At 51.0% G+C, this 13709-nt stretch overlaps 1 protein-coding gene across 3 annotated transcripts in view; it reads left to right on the top strand.

The window, feature by feature from the left end:
* SNX29 (sorting nexin 29) overlaps positions 1 to 10911 on the top strand; it is a 579583-nt gene extending 568672 nt beyond the window's left edge. For 2 of the 3 annotated variants that reach the window (XM_043455630.1, XM_043455631.1), the window contains one exon: positions 5414 to 10911. In XM_043455630.1, the coding sequence (XP_043311565.1) occupies positions 5414 to 5543 (130 nt within the window). In that variant the 3' untranslated portion in view covers positions 5544 to 10911. The remainder of the gene's footprint in view (positions 1 to 5413) is intronic. The other variant, XR_006267027.1, reaches the window with a different exon arrangement.
* Positions 10912 to 13709: the final 2798 nt, after the last annotated feature.

Genomic DNA, 13709 nt, shown 5'->3' with positions numbered 1-13709 from the left:
TAGGATCTATTCTTATGATGGGGGTGGGGCCATACCCCCCTTTTCTTGTCTGCAAAATTGGGGTAGATGTGTGCTCAGCCTTGTCCGACTCTTTACAACCTCTTGTACTGTAGCCCGCCAGGCTCCTCTCTCTGTCCATGGGATTTTCCAGGCAAGAGTGGGTTATCATTTCCTCCTCCAAGAGATCTTCCCGACCTAGGGATCAAACCCACGTTTCCAGCATTGTCAGGCAGATTCTTTACCACTGAGCCACCACAGAAGCCCTGGGAGTAGACAGACCTCCCACATTAAAACAGAATCGGACGGATGAGGAATGTAATTTTGCCTTGCTCAGTGTTTCTGCTCCTGCCCAGACCCAGAGTCACCAGGCCGCTTTATTATAACAACATGGTCAGCAGGCGGTTAAAAGAGCTTCTTGGTGGCCTGATTTCTATTGACGGGGCCAAGTGAGAAACACAACCCAACTTTAAATCTCAGTAGTGCAGGTGGCTCACAGAGGCTGTAAACGAGGAATTGAGAGACCAGCGTTGACACACACACCAGCACCCACCCCCGCCGCCCCAGGTGTAACACCTGTAGCTCCTGGAAGCTGCTGTAACCACGAGGAGCTCAGCTCCAGGCTGTGATGGTCCAGGAGGGGGGAGGTGCAAGACGAGGGGACATATGTGGCTGATTCACGTTGTCTACAGCAGAAACACCGAAACACAATTACACTCCAGTTTAAAAATTAAATACAGGACTGTTGACTGTAGGTAGTGTTGTACAGATCTCAAACTTACTCATCTTTTTTAACATTTAATTTTGTTTTGGAATATAGTTGATTTATGATGTTTTAGTTTCAGGTATATGCGCATTTTTTTAAGATTCTCTCCCCATATAAGTCATTACAGAATATGGAGTAGAGTTTCCTGTGCTGTATAGTAGGTCCTTGTTGATTATTTTACATATAGTAGTGTGTATCCCTTAATCCTAAATTCCTAATTTGCCCCCCACCCCCAAACACGTTTCCCCTTTAATAACCGTAGGTTTGCTTTTCACGTCTGTTGAAAAACAGACTTGTTGACTGTTTCTGTTTTGTAAATGAGTTCATTTGTATCATTTTTTAGATTACATGTAAGTGATACCACATGATATTTGTCTTTGACTTCCTTCACTACTAAGTATGATAATCTCTAGGTCTGTCCATGTTGCTGCAAATCACAATATTTCATTCTTTACAGCTAATATCCCATTGTGTGTATATGTGTATATATAGACACATATATATCTTTATTATGTTAATATATAACATATATACATTATGTATACATGTATGCCTTGATGTATATTTATTTATATATACACACACACACTTGTTTTTATCCATTCCTTTCTCAATGGACATTTAGGTTGCTTCCATTATCTTGGCTGTTGTAAACAGGGCTGTAGTGACATTAGGGTGCATATATCTTTTCAAATTACGGTTTTGTCCAGATTAATGCCCAATATGGTAACTCCATTTTTAGATTTTTAAGGCACCGCCATACTGTTCTCCATTGTGATTATACCAATTTACATTCCCGCCAATGGTGTAGGAGGGCTACCTTCTCTCTCCACCCTCTCCAGCATTTATTGTTCCTGGAGTTTTTGACGTTAGCCATTCTGATCAATGTGAGGTGAACCCCATTGTAATTTTGATTTGCATTTCTCTAATAACTAGCAATATTGAACATCTTTTCATGTACCTCCTGGCCATCTGTATGTCTTCTTTGGGGGAATGTCTACTTAGGTCTTCTGCCCACTTTTTTGATTGGTTTTTTTTTTTTTTTGACATAGAGTTACGTGAGCTGTTCGTAAATTTTGCTGATGGTCCCTTGTTGGGTGCTTTGTTTGCAAATATGTTCTTGCATTCTGTGGGTTGTCTTTTGGCTTTATTTATGGTTTCCTTTGCTGTGCAAAAAACCTTTTTAAGTTTCACTAGGTCCCACTTGTTTATTTTTGTTTTCATTTTGATTATTCTAGGAGATAAGATACTGCTGTGATTTATGTCAAAGTGTTCTGCCTGTGTTTTCCTCTGGGAGTTTTATAGTATCTGATCTTTAGTCCATTTTGAGTTTAGAACTTATTCAACTGAGACATTTTGCCTGTCGATTAGTAACTCCCTACTCACCGCTCCCTCATCCTCTACTTTCCACCCTTCAGTTCTTGGAGTTTGACTATTTCAGAAACCTCCTATAATTGGAATCATGCAGTTAGTTATCTGTCCTTATGACTGGCTTATTTCATTTAGCAGGACACTATACTCTCACGTATGTCAGCATTTCCTTTTTTCTTGTAAGGCTTGAATATTGCTTTGTTTGGATGAAACTCATTTTTTTAATCCATTCTTAGAGATCTAAGTTATTAATAATTGCACATCTTGGCTGTCGTGAATCAGGCTGCAGTGAACACGGGAGTGCAGAGAGAGCCCTTCCAGATCCTGATTTCTGTTCTTTTGGATAAATATTTATTCTACCCTAGAAGCCATTCAGAGCCGACAAGACACTTGCCTGAGGAAGTGCCAACTGTGAGTGGCAGGCCACCCCCCCATCCCTCTCCCCTCTGCTAATCCTCACACAGTAGGTTCCTTTGGAGAAACCAAATGAAGTACCAAAGTCTTGGCCCCATGCCTCATAACTGTCCCCCACTCCGGCCCTTCTCCAGTCCTGCAAGGAGCCGGCTCCTCCAGGGACCACAGGCCCTCACCACCCAGCCGGGCAGGAGAGTTGGGGCAGAGAGATTTGAAGAGGCTGCCCTGCTGGCTTTGAAGATGGAGGCAGGGGACGTGACCCTTAGAGTGCCGGCAGCCTGTAGAAGCTGGGAAGGCCAGCTTCCGGCCTTTAGAATCTCCCTTAGAGCCTTCCGGGGCTTCCCAGTGATAGCTTACAGTGAACGATGTCGGATTCGTGATCTCCAAAGAAGGAGATAGAGCTTCGGGACCAGGCTTGATCACTCAAGAGCTTTTGTGTAGCAGAGTTTTATTAAAGTATAAAATGGGAGAGAGCAAGCTTCTGACACAGACATCAGAAGGGGGGCAGAGAGTGTCCCCCTGCTAGTCTAAGCAAGGGAGTTAGATAATTTTTTAATTGGTTATTACAATAAATGAAAAGACTGTCTCAAGGTTGTAAAGATCTTACCAGACCCACTCCCATAATATACATTCTAAGATAACAGGATTAATCTGAAGGTTTTCAGGAAGGAGAAACTATTCTCAAGCAGGATACATTGTTGTTATATAATCCTTAGTACAGAGTTTAAGCTGAGCTGTTTGTTGTGTAATCATCAGTTCTGGGCTTAAAGAAAAAAATTAGTGACTATGACTAAGGAACGTAGAGAAAAAAAACGACGTTTGTCCTTTCCTCCTCCTTGAGAATTCCAGACCCCACCAGCCAGTGCAGGAGATGCAGGTACAATCCCTGGGTTGGGAAGATGCCCTGGAGAAGGAAAATGGCAACCCACTCCAGTATGCTTGCCTGGAGAATCCCATGGACCGAGGCGCCTGGCAGGGCAGTCGCAGAGTCAGACACTACCGAGCACACTGCTGGTTCCAAGTGGTACATCTTGGACGTAGCCTCATAAGACCCACGGGGGACTGCCGGCCTCCAGGACTGTAAGACATCTCAGCATGTTGTAATAAACCACGCAAGTGTGTGGTAATGTTTTACAGCAGCTGCGGGAAATAAGGCCCAGTTCACCGCCCCAGCCCTGTGTGCCTGGAGCGGCGACCTTGGCAGCAGGCACTTCAAATGCGACCAGACCATGGACCCCCCCACCTTCTTGAGTCCTCCGGCTGCTGCCTCCACTCAGGGCCCCACCCCCCATCCCAGGCACTTCCTGCCTTGCTTGGGACTCCCCACTCAGGCAGGCTTTGTACCCTAAGTCTTAGAGCGAGCACATGATGTTTCTAGCCCTCCTTCGGACTGTGAGCTCCATAGGGCCTGAGAGAGTCTGTTTTGCTCATTGTGTAGCCCTAGTGCCTCCTTGCACAGTGCTTGGCCCACGTGGGTGCACAAAGATTCATGGAGTAAACAAGTGTATCCTTCAGGTGTTTTCTGTATACCCTCTCTACTGTGCCTTAATGTGGTTTGGAATTGAGAAATGGAATATTTCCTGCCATAGCAATAATCAAAGGCTATCATAGGCATCAGTAATTATGGATGGTGACCCCCTGAGGAAACTCAGGAAGGAAAGAATCCCCACCATCTCGCAGCCATGAGACTGAAGGCACTCCCTACAGTGAGCCCCTAGAAAACTCAGACACTCGCCCCAGACAGCTGAGGTGCACATCAAAGGAATGATTTCAGTGAGCCCTGACTCGCATCTTCCCGTACATAAAGTGAAAGTGAAGTCGCTCAGTCAAGTCCGACTCTCTGCGACCCCATGGACTGTAGCCCACCAAGCTCCTCCCATCCGTGGAATTTTCTAGGCAAGAGTACTGGAGTGGGTTGCCATTTCCTTCTCCAGGGGATCTTCCCAATTAGGGATCCAACCCGGGTCTCCCGCACTGTGGGCAGACGCTTTACCGTCTGAGCCACCAGGGAATCCCGTACATAGAAAAGCGCCAAATCCCTTGAGATACCCGGTTTTCTTTAAATAACAACCACCTTTTGACATTCAGACTACCCGCCCTTTGTTGCAAAACTTCTTTTAATACATATAACCTGGCTCCCCGCCACCCCCACCTCCGAAGCAGTTCTCTCAGGGACACTTAAGATGCTCTCTCTCGGCTTGAAGTCCAAACATCCCAATGAATAAAACATAACTCTAGGTTTTAGGTTGTATTTTTTTAAGTCTGCAGAAGCATATACCCTCACTGGTCCGTAAGCGCATGTCTGCGCCACCCCTTTGTTCACTGGCTGCTGCGTCTTGCGATGTAGGGGTTTTGTATCCAGTACCAGCAAACCCCTCACATTGGACTCACAAGTAGTTTCCTGGTTTTGGCTCTGTCACACAGTGCTTTCGTAAACGCCCTCACAATTAGACGTGGGCAGACCTCTGACTATTCTTTTAGGACCAGCTCCACCGGAATTCCCTCTCCTGGGTTTTCGCATCTTTTGACTTTTAAATGCAATGTTCTCCAAAGCAGTTTTATTCTTTCTCTTTGACTTTGAAATGTGCCTTTGCTGGAAGATCAGTGAAAATGGTGAGAAGAAAGCCAAGACCAGAACCTTCTTTCATCGACTTAAAAGAGGGTCCGGAACTGTGGCCCCACAACTGTGCTGGGCACGATAGACAGGAAGTTTATTTCTCCAGGTTGTTCTCGCCACCCAGCCAGGCAGCCGCCGTGACCCTGAGCCACTCCCGCTGTTCCCCTCTCACCCCCCGCTGCCCTGCCTGTGACCACTTGCCCTCAGAACTCCTGACTTACCCCGATTCTCCCCACTGTGTCTTACAGAGACATCACCCCTCCTGGAGAAGCGCTAACCAAGAACAGCCGGCCCAAAGTGGCTTCCCGCTTCCCCAAGCTATCCCGAGGTCACCCCAGGGAGACGCGCAACGTGGAGCCCCAGAGCGGTGACCTCTGACCTCGACGGCACCCCGGACTCGGGCCCTGCGTGCTGCGCCAGCTGTCTCCAGCCCGGCCACGGCAGCTGGCCTCTGCCGCCTCGGAGGGACCACCCTACCCCCACCAGTGAACCCCAGAGAGCACACCTGCCCCGCCGGGCGCATGACACCCCGATTAAACTGGGCCGTGTGAGAGCAGGGCGGCTCCTCACTGGACAGATGTGGGCTCTGCTCTCCCCGCACCCCGCCTGGGGCTTCAAGGGCCAGGCGTTCCCCTCCCTCCAGCCCAGAGGCCAGCCGGAGGGTGGGCACCGGGTCAGGCTCAGAGCCCCCTGGTCGCGATGCACAAGTCTGTCTCATTTGGTCAGAAGGTTCATTCACCTCTTGACTCTTTCCCACGTGGGAATTTGAATGACTGTTACTCCCCGCCCCTGTTTAATGTAATTGCCTGCTACAACCTATGAACACGGAAGGTTGGGTGGGGTGGGGGGAGCTAGTTCCTTTCCGCTCACGCCCCACCAGTGGTCAGTAGACACCCTAGTTCTTGCCACCAGGCTCCAGGGAGATGGTCCTGTGGCCTTCGTGCAGCGGGGCCATTAGGGATGAGGAACTGTGGCTCTTGGAGAACTTCCTACCTCCTCTCTGGGTGGTCCTGGAAGGACTGGCCCCTGTAGGAAGCCCGCGTGCACCTGGTCAGGCCAGCCGTCAGCAGCAACCTGGTGACCTGCACCGGAAAGCCCTGGGCTATCTAGGCGTTGGTGGCCTTGGCCGCAAACGCCAAGAGGAGAGTCCTCAAGGCTTTGAGAGACTCGGTTCTGGGAAGCACTCCAGAAGGTTCTGGGGGCCTCTAGGGGTTCCGTGGAGCTCAGCCTGACTCTCTGTGAACTTGTGTGAATGTGACTCACTCCAAACAAATCATGATTGTCCCCTAAAGACGGTGCATGTGCTGTCAGCCAGTATGCTCTCGGTGGGAGCAGGGCCCTGGGTGCACCCCAAGGTTGACCCCTCTGCTCCTCCCATTCAGAGAGCATCCCCCTGCCACGAGCAGCAGGTGGGAACCGGAGGAGAAGCAGCGTCAGATCGCCCCCGTGGGACCAGAGCTGTTTGGCCAGTTTTAACATCCAGAAGCGTGGAACTCTCCCCAACCCTGGGCAGGAGCCACCCTCAGCTGCTGATACAAAGAAGGACGAAAAGGCGGCATAACTGTGTGAAATGCAGAGGGCTGAGCACACCTCAGCTCACACCTGGGTGAGCAGCGTGGGTCATCATCGAGTGCTTAGTGGAGACCCTGGAAGGGATGACCTGGAGGGGCCATGCCGCGCGCCCCCTGCTCACCCGAGGGAGGCTTGTCAGAGCTGACATTCGCACACGGCCCTCCAGGGACGCAAGGAGGCTGGAGCGACTTCGGAGGGGACATTCTACCTGGTGAACCAGGCCCGGGGGAGCGACACAAGCCGGCTGTCCTCCGTGGATGGAGGTGGGAGTGTGTGTACGTGGGGGCCCTGCTGTCAGCCCGTGGGGGTCAGAGGACCCCAGGGACGCTGTGTCCTAGAAAGGCAGCGTGGTTTCTCTGCGCCGAGGGATCCACTGCACATGCGCCGTGTCAGAATTCTCACACCCCACAGCACTGCCTTGAACGCGGAGCCCTCCTCCACCCAGGCCTCCAAGACCGTCTGGAAGTTCCAGCTGCCCCAAAGCTCCACCCCACACGTGGGTCCCTCCACAGGGGTCACTTTGAGGCCAGCTGACGGCTGCACAGCCAGATCTGAACCCAGGGTGTTTCCCCTCTGTTCACATGAGACCCAGAATGGATCCAGCGCCCCGACATTCTCCAGGGCCAAGGATTCTGATCAGCTAGGCTGTGTTGGCGCCTGACCCCAAACACATCTGAGTACAATTTCTAGCCTCTCCTTCTCCAACTACCCCACCAGGAAGCGGCTTTGACATTCTGCGCATGGAGTGAAAAAACACCAAAAAAAAAAAAAAAAAGGGCACCCAGCGCTACGGCAGACAGATACTGAGTGGGAACACAAGAGCATTCTCGGGCTGTATTTGGAAAGGAGAAGCTCTGCCTTCCCGTTTTTAAAGCTTAATTATTCATGGGAAGCTTGCCCTGCCCTCCCAAATGTGGGTTGTAGAAAGCATGTTCCGAGGGGCCCTTCGGGGGCCCCTCCAGGCTGCTTGCCCTCTGTGCCCCCGTTTCTGTGACCCTACAGAAACCCCGATCTTCAGTCCGTCTGGTTTCAGCTCAGATACGCATGTGACGTGCACATCACAGCTCCTCCTCAAAGCCTTACCTCTGGAGTCACATGGAATGTTCTGCCATGATATAGCCCTGCCAGGGCTGTGGGATGGATTTAGAAGGGGCAGCCCCCCAGCTCCTGGAGAAAGAGAACGAAACCCTGGGGCACAGAATGCCACCCCCTGAAGCTGTGTCATCGTCGTGCATCAACCCGATCTAAGTCAGAAGGCAGGATGCCTCCCCACCCCCGCCCGGAGACCCATCAGGTGAAAGACAGCCCCCCACCCCGCCGCCCTCCACACACACACACACAAAGGACCAGCTAACATTGGCTTCTGTCTCCTTGATCAAATCAGAAGATTCTTTGGCACCTAAGAAAGCGCTCCCCATTCTTCAGAAAGGAACAGAAGGGCCCTTCTGTCTCCAGAAGGCCTTGACCTTCTGGTGCCCCCTGCACTGGGAGCAGGAAGCGCCCCTCCAAGTCCCCAGGGCACAGCCCAGCGGGCTGTTCAGGGGCAGCTTCAGCCCGATCGGGACGGAAGCCCAGCCGGGTCCAGCTGCGCCCGCATCTTGTCTTGTTCCCTCCTTTTCCCCCAGGTGGAAGGAAAGCACAGAAAAAGCAGACACACCTCTTCTTAAGAGAAGACCAGAGCTCCCAGGGAGCGAGGGCTTAGGCTGGTGTACACCTCGCCCTGAAGCACGCTTTCTCAGCCGCTGCTCCTGCAGCCCCTGTGGAATCCTGGCTTGAAACCGCACAGATCTCTCTACAGTCAGGCCCAGGGGGAGGAGGCGGCTTTCCCGAGAGGCTGTTGCACACCACAGTGGTCGCCGTGAATACCACAGCCTGGCCCATCTAAGGGCTTCCTGGCCATAGAAGGATCCCTGATGGAGCTGCAGAGACGGGATACCATCTTGTGAGTCCTGGCAAGAGGCGCGAACAGTGAGGGAGAGGGCGGTGGGCCAGGGTGTGTGGACCAGGTGTGGTCACCCAGGGCGGGGCCCGTAGGATGCCTTCTTTGATAACCGCTGGATTTGACAGCACTGCCAGGCTGTGTTGTGCCTTTCAGAACACAGAGGCAATCAAAGTTGTTTACATCCCAGGACTGGTAACACAGCTGCAGCCAGTTCCGAGAGGCAGCAGGCACTGGAGGCCCGAGAATTCATCCCCAGGTTTTGGGCCCAGAAACAGGAAGGAAGACCCTCCAGCCAGCCCAGGGGATCCGAAGCTGTGCTGCTTTTGTCCCCTGACACCCAGTACCCCGGGATCTGTGGCCCGGGGTGGCCTCGCCCACTCTTTCTCATGAGACAGTGTACCCACCAGAGGGCCCGGTCACAGGGCCCCAAGCCTCAGCACCCCCCATGTCGCCTGCTCACCTTCACAGGGGTGCAGCTGCCAGCTGGCCCCACACCTAGAAGCCAGAGCCCGTTCTCAGGTCCCAGCAGACCTCTCCTAACCAGTCACCTTCAGCATCCTTCATCCCTCAGCCCGACAGCGCCTGTGCACGGGAGGCACCTTCCCCTGGAAGGGGCGTCTCACCTGGGCGTGTCACTGACAACCCCTGGATTCTCAGCCTGGAGCTGGGATGGGCAGCCTCCAAGACCTATCAGAGAAGGACCCTGCCCGGAAGCATCAGGTGAGCTAAGAGCTTTCTCGAAGGAGCATGCTGCGCTCAAGCTTCTACCCCAAAGGCAATACTTGTCTTGACTCTGCCTCAGTGCTCCCCCTCCAGATGGTGCCACCCCTGCTGGACCTTACCCCCGGGCTGGGTGCCCCCAGCAGGCAGGCGTCTGCTCACAAGCAAGGCCTTTTACAACGATCCTTTTTCAAAATATCGTGCTTTGTTTCTTTAACATTAAGTGTCTGCTGTTCAGATTGGCTTTCTGTGCTAATTGCGCAGTTGTAGCACTGTATATTTTATCTAACGTTACCATGCCAAAACCTTCATTTTTCCTGTTTCCCTAACACGTGGTCTTGATTATGTTTCTAAAAGAAAACTTGAGCTGCCGGATAGATAGGAGCAAGCAGGGAGCACTGCCCCTCTCCACGCTCTGAGCAGAGCAGCTGTCTGCCCAGCCCACAGGGGAAACGCCCCTGCTCAGTTCATCTCGGCATTTCGGACCATCCTGTTTACCACGCATGCCTGTTGCCAGGAATGGGCCTGATTTTGGTAGTTCTCAATTCTAACAACCACATTGAATGGGTTTCCTTACTTACTCAATCCATTTCTGAAGAAAAAAAAAATATATATATGGTTTTTCTAAAAGATGGGTGAGCTTGTAACAAGGATGAGCAACCCCACTAGAAGAACAGAAGAATGGCCGGATTCACGAGGGTTTCAAGGTCCAGGGATTCAGTTGTTTCTGGCACAGGGATGATTTGCCATCCTCACCGAAGACCACTAGCTGACCTGCCAAGATGCCCCCCTTGCGCCCTCAGATCCCATCCCTGCCTTCACGAACTGCAAGGGGAGAAGCCACATCCCTCTGGCAATTCTGCCTGCCATCGCTTGAGGGGATGGCATACATCCCCTGGATGGCATACAAGGGGACCTTTGCCACAGCTGGGATTGAAGACAGAGAAGACGGGATTGCATATTTGAAACCAGCGTTGAGATGAGCTGGAGAATGGGCACTACCAGGGGTGAGGGGGTGGTGGAGCTAATTAGGGCTTCTTATTGCCTGGGATCCATCCTAGAAAGAATGTCTTTACCTCTGTAACCTTAGCGGCACCATCTCTGGCATCACCATTTGGTCAAACACACTGCTTAACTCATCAGATGCTGACTTGGTGGTGGAAGAATTCTTTTGACTGCAGGATCCATGGTGACCCAGCTGTAGTCACCCATGAGTGGGTCCCTGTGAGCTGTCTATTCGAGGGGGAACAGGTGACAAATCTGGAGTCTACTGTCTGGATGTAAGCGAGGCTGAGAAGTCCACACACAGGCTGTGAAACGCGTAGTATTATCTTAACTACCCTCTTCTGTTACGGTTTACACAATAGAATTTTTAAACAAATGTGTTTAATTTTCTAAAATCTCTTGTATTAAAATTTTCTTTTGGAATAAGCTGTGGTAATTTTGTTACAATCTAGTTGAGACACACCTCTTTACAATGACAAAATTAAAATGGTTACATTTTCTAAATTAGATACTCCATTTATGGTCTAATCCTTTGTGTCCATTCTTTTTCAGCGGTGGAGGATTAGGTGAAGTTTCAGTATACATTATAAAAACTTCTTTTAAGGTCCTTCACCATTTCATGTTACCCTGAACAACATGATTTGATTGGACCAGCATCACATTTGTTTGAAGTAGAGCAGGAGCCTATTTTGAGTTATTAGGCAGATCTATATTAATTGGAGATGTAGAATCAAAATTCTATACAGAAAAACAATTCCCTTCATTATAGGTTCCTATTCACTCAGAAACCATTTTGGGGCACCTACTGTATACCATCATGCCAGACCCTGGACATACAGCAGTGGCCAAGACACAAAAGACCCCTGCCACTTGGACTAAGATTCCAAGTAAGACAAATGGACAATAATGTATATTTCTGTGTATCTGTCTATCTACACACACTTTTCCTGGTACCCTAGCAGTAAAGAATCTGCCTGTCAGTGAAGGAGATGCCGGAGACACAGGTTCAATCCATGGGTCAGGAAGATCCCCTGGAAAAGGAAATGGCAACTTTCACCAGTATTCCCAGGAACATCCCATGGACAGAGGAGCTTGGTGGGCTACAGTCCATGGGGTTGCAAAGAGTCAGACACAACTGAGTATGCATGTACGCATCTGTCTACACACACAGACCCTGTTGAAAATCAGCCATGCGGACAATTACAGACCACCGTAAGCTCCACAATGGAAAAAGCAGGACTTGGACAAAGAGCTCTTTCAAACAGTTCAAACCAGGCTTTCTCAGCCTCAGCACCACTGACATTTGTGGTTGGATAGCTCTGGGGCGTGAGGAATGGTCCCCTGTTGAGAACCCTGAGGCTAGACCAAGGGATTCTCTTGGCAAAAGTGACATTTAAGCTATGACCTGAAGGATGAGAAAAAACACTATGCTGTCCCCTGCTCCCCATCCCAAATTTACATTGGCTTAAAAAATTCACACCCTGCACCCAGGTATTTAACCTTTTTAACCAGGGTAGTAAGAGGCCAGGTTGGCTTCCCTGGCTGCTCAGACGGTAAAGAACCGGCCTGCAGTGCAGGAGACCCAGGTTTGATTCCTGGAATCTGGAAGGTTCCCTGGAATGGCTACCTACTCCAGTATTCTTGCCTGGAGAACACCATGGACAGAGGAGCCTGGTGGGCTACAGTCCATGGGGTCGCAAAGAGTCAGACACGACTGAGTGACTAAGCACACACTATAATAAGATCGGTATTTAAAAGGCATCCCAGCAAATCATGGGGAGATGCTGCCCAGGGGCCCACAAGGGAATACTGCAGGCCCCTTAGCCCAGGGCTGTGGGAAGGGCACTTCCAGGCTGATACAAGGGAGAAGGGACCAGCACTGGTTTTCGAGGGTGTGGACGTGGACCACACTGCGCCTGCACTCTGCAGCCTCCAGGTCACTTGACCCTTAGGCCGCCACGGTGCATCCCCTATTTGGACAGATAAGAGAGAGAGAACTACGCGCAGGTTGAGTGTTGGCCGTCGTCCCCCAGCCTCAAGGCAGAGGAGAAGCAGGACTGTTTCCATCGTGCCCACAGCCAGGACTGTCTTGGCCACACTGTAATCTGCTCAGGTCTCCCCTCTCTCGCATCCACTGTGTGTGCAACAACTGACCTCTCCCAAGTGAAGTCTCCCAGCTCCTCAGCCATCTCCAAGCACAGCTGGCTCCCCTAACTGGAGGCCCTTTATTATCTCTTGGTCCATATTCCCAAGGGCTTCCCTGGTAGTCATGCTGATAATCTGCCTGCAATGCAGGAGACCCCCGTTCAATTCCTGGGTTGGGAAGATCCGCTGGAGAAGGGATAGGCTACCCACTCCAGTATTGAGGGGCTTCTCTGGTGGCTCAGCTGGTGACGGATCGGCCCGTAATGTGGGAGATCTGGGTTTGATCCCTGGGTTGGGAAGATCCCTATATTCCCAAACCTTAACTTTCCTACTTTAAACCACTTTGCCTCCTTAAAAATCTCAATTCCTCAGAAGCTCATGCCATCCACCTGTAACACCCTCTGTGTCTAGGCTTGGACTTGTCTATTGACCTCTGAGCTGCTTTTCACACACTGATGGTTAATTCATCACTCAGGGCCCCTTCGTCCCCTCCAACAACACCCCACCTCTCTCTTCTCTGAGCTTCTCCCTCTCCAGAGGTCACATGCAGCTCTTCAAGACCAAGGGACACAGTCTCTGGAATCCTGACTTCCGATTCTCTGCTCTCATCCACTCTGCCTCCTAGCTGTTCTCTCTAGTGGTCCCCACCCCCAGCAACAGCTCTTCAAATTCTTCAGGAATGCTGTCTGTAATCTTAAGAAACCCTGTCCTCAGGACTTCCTGGCGGCCCAGGCTTAAGCATCCACCTGCCAGTGTAGGGACATGGGTTTGAACCCTGGTCTGGGAAGCTTCCACATGCCGCAGAGCAATTAAGCCCGAGCAACACGACTAACGAGCCAGCCGGCTAGGGCCCGAAAGCCTCAGCGACTGAGCCTGCACACCCAGAGCCTGTGCTCCGCAACAAAATAAGCCACAGCAATGACAAGCCGCCGCTCACCACAACGAGAGAGAAGGCTGAGCAGCAATGAAGACCCAGTGCAGCCAAAAATAAATAACAAACACGAGATCCTGCCTTCCTCCTTGCCAAGCCCCTGCCTTTCCCAGCATTGGTTCTGTGGCCCATGATGATCATCGCTCCCTTGGGGTCATCCTGATCTCCCCTGCATCTCTTTCATACTTGCTTGGTAAAAACCCAGCCCTAGTCAAGCTCAACGGACAAG

The sequence above is a fragment of the Cervus canadensis genome, chromosome 32 (genome assembly GCF_019320065.1).
Source record: "Cervus canadensis isolate Bull #8, Minnesota chromosome 32, ASM1932006v1, whole genome shotgun sequence".
Lineage (NCBI taxonomy): Eukaryota > Metazoa > Chordata > Mammalia > Artiodactyla > Cervidae > Cervus > Cervus canadensis.
Note: the sequence above shows the minus strand (reverse complement) of the source record. Positions and strands in the feature narration are given on the sequence as shown.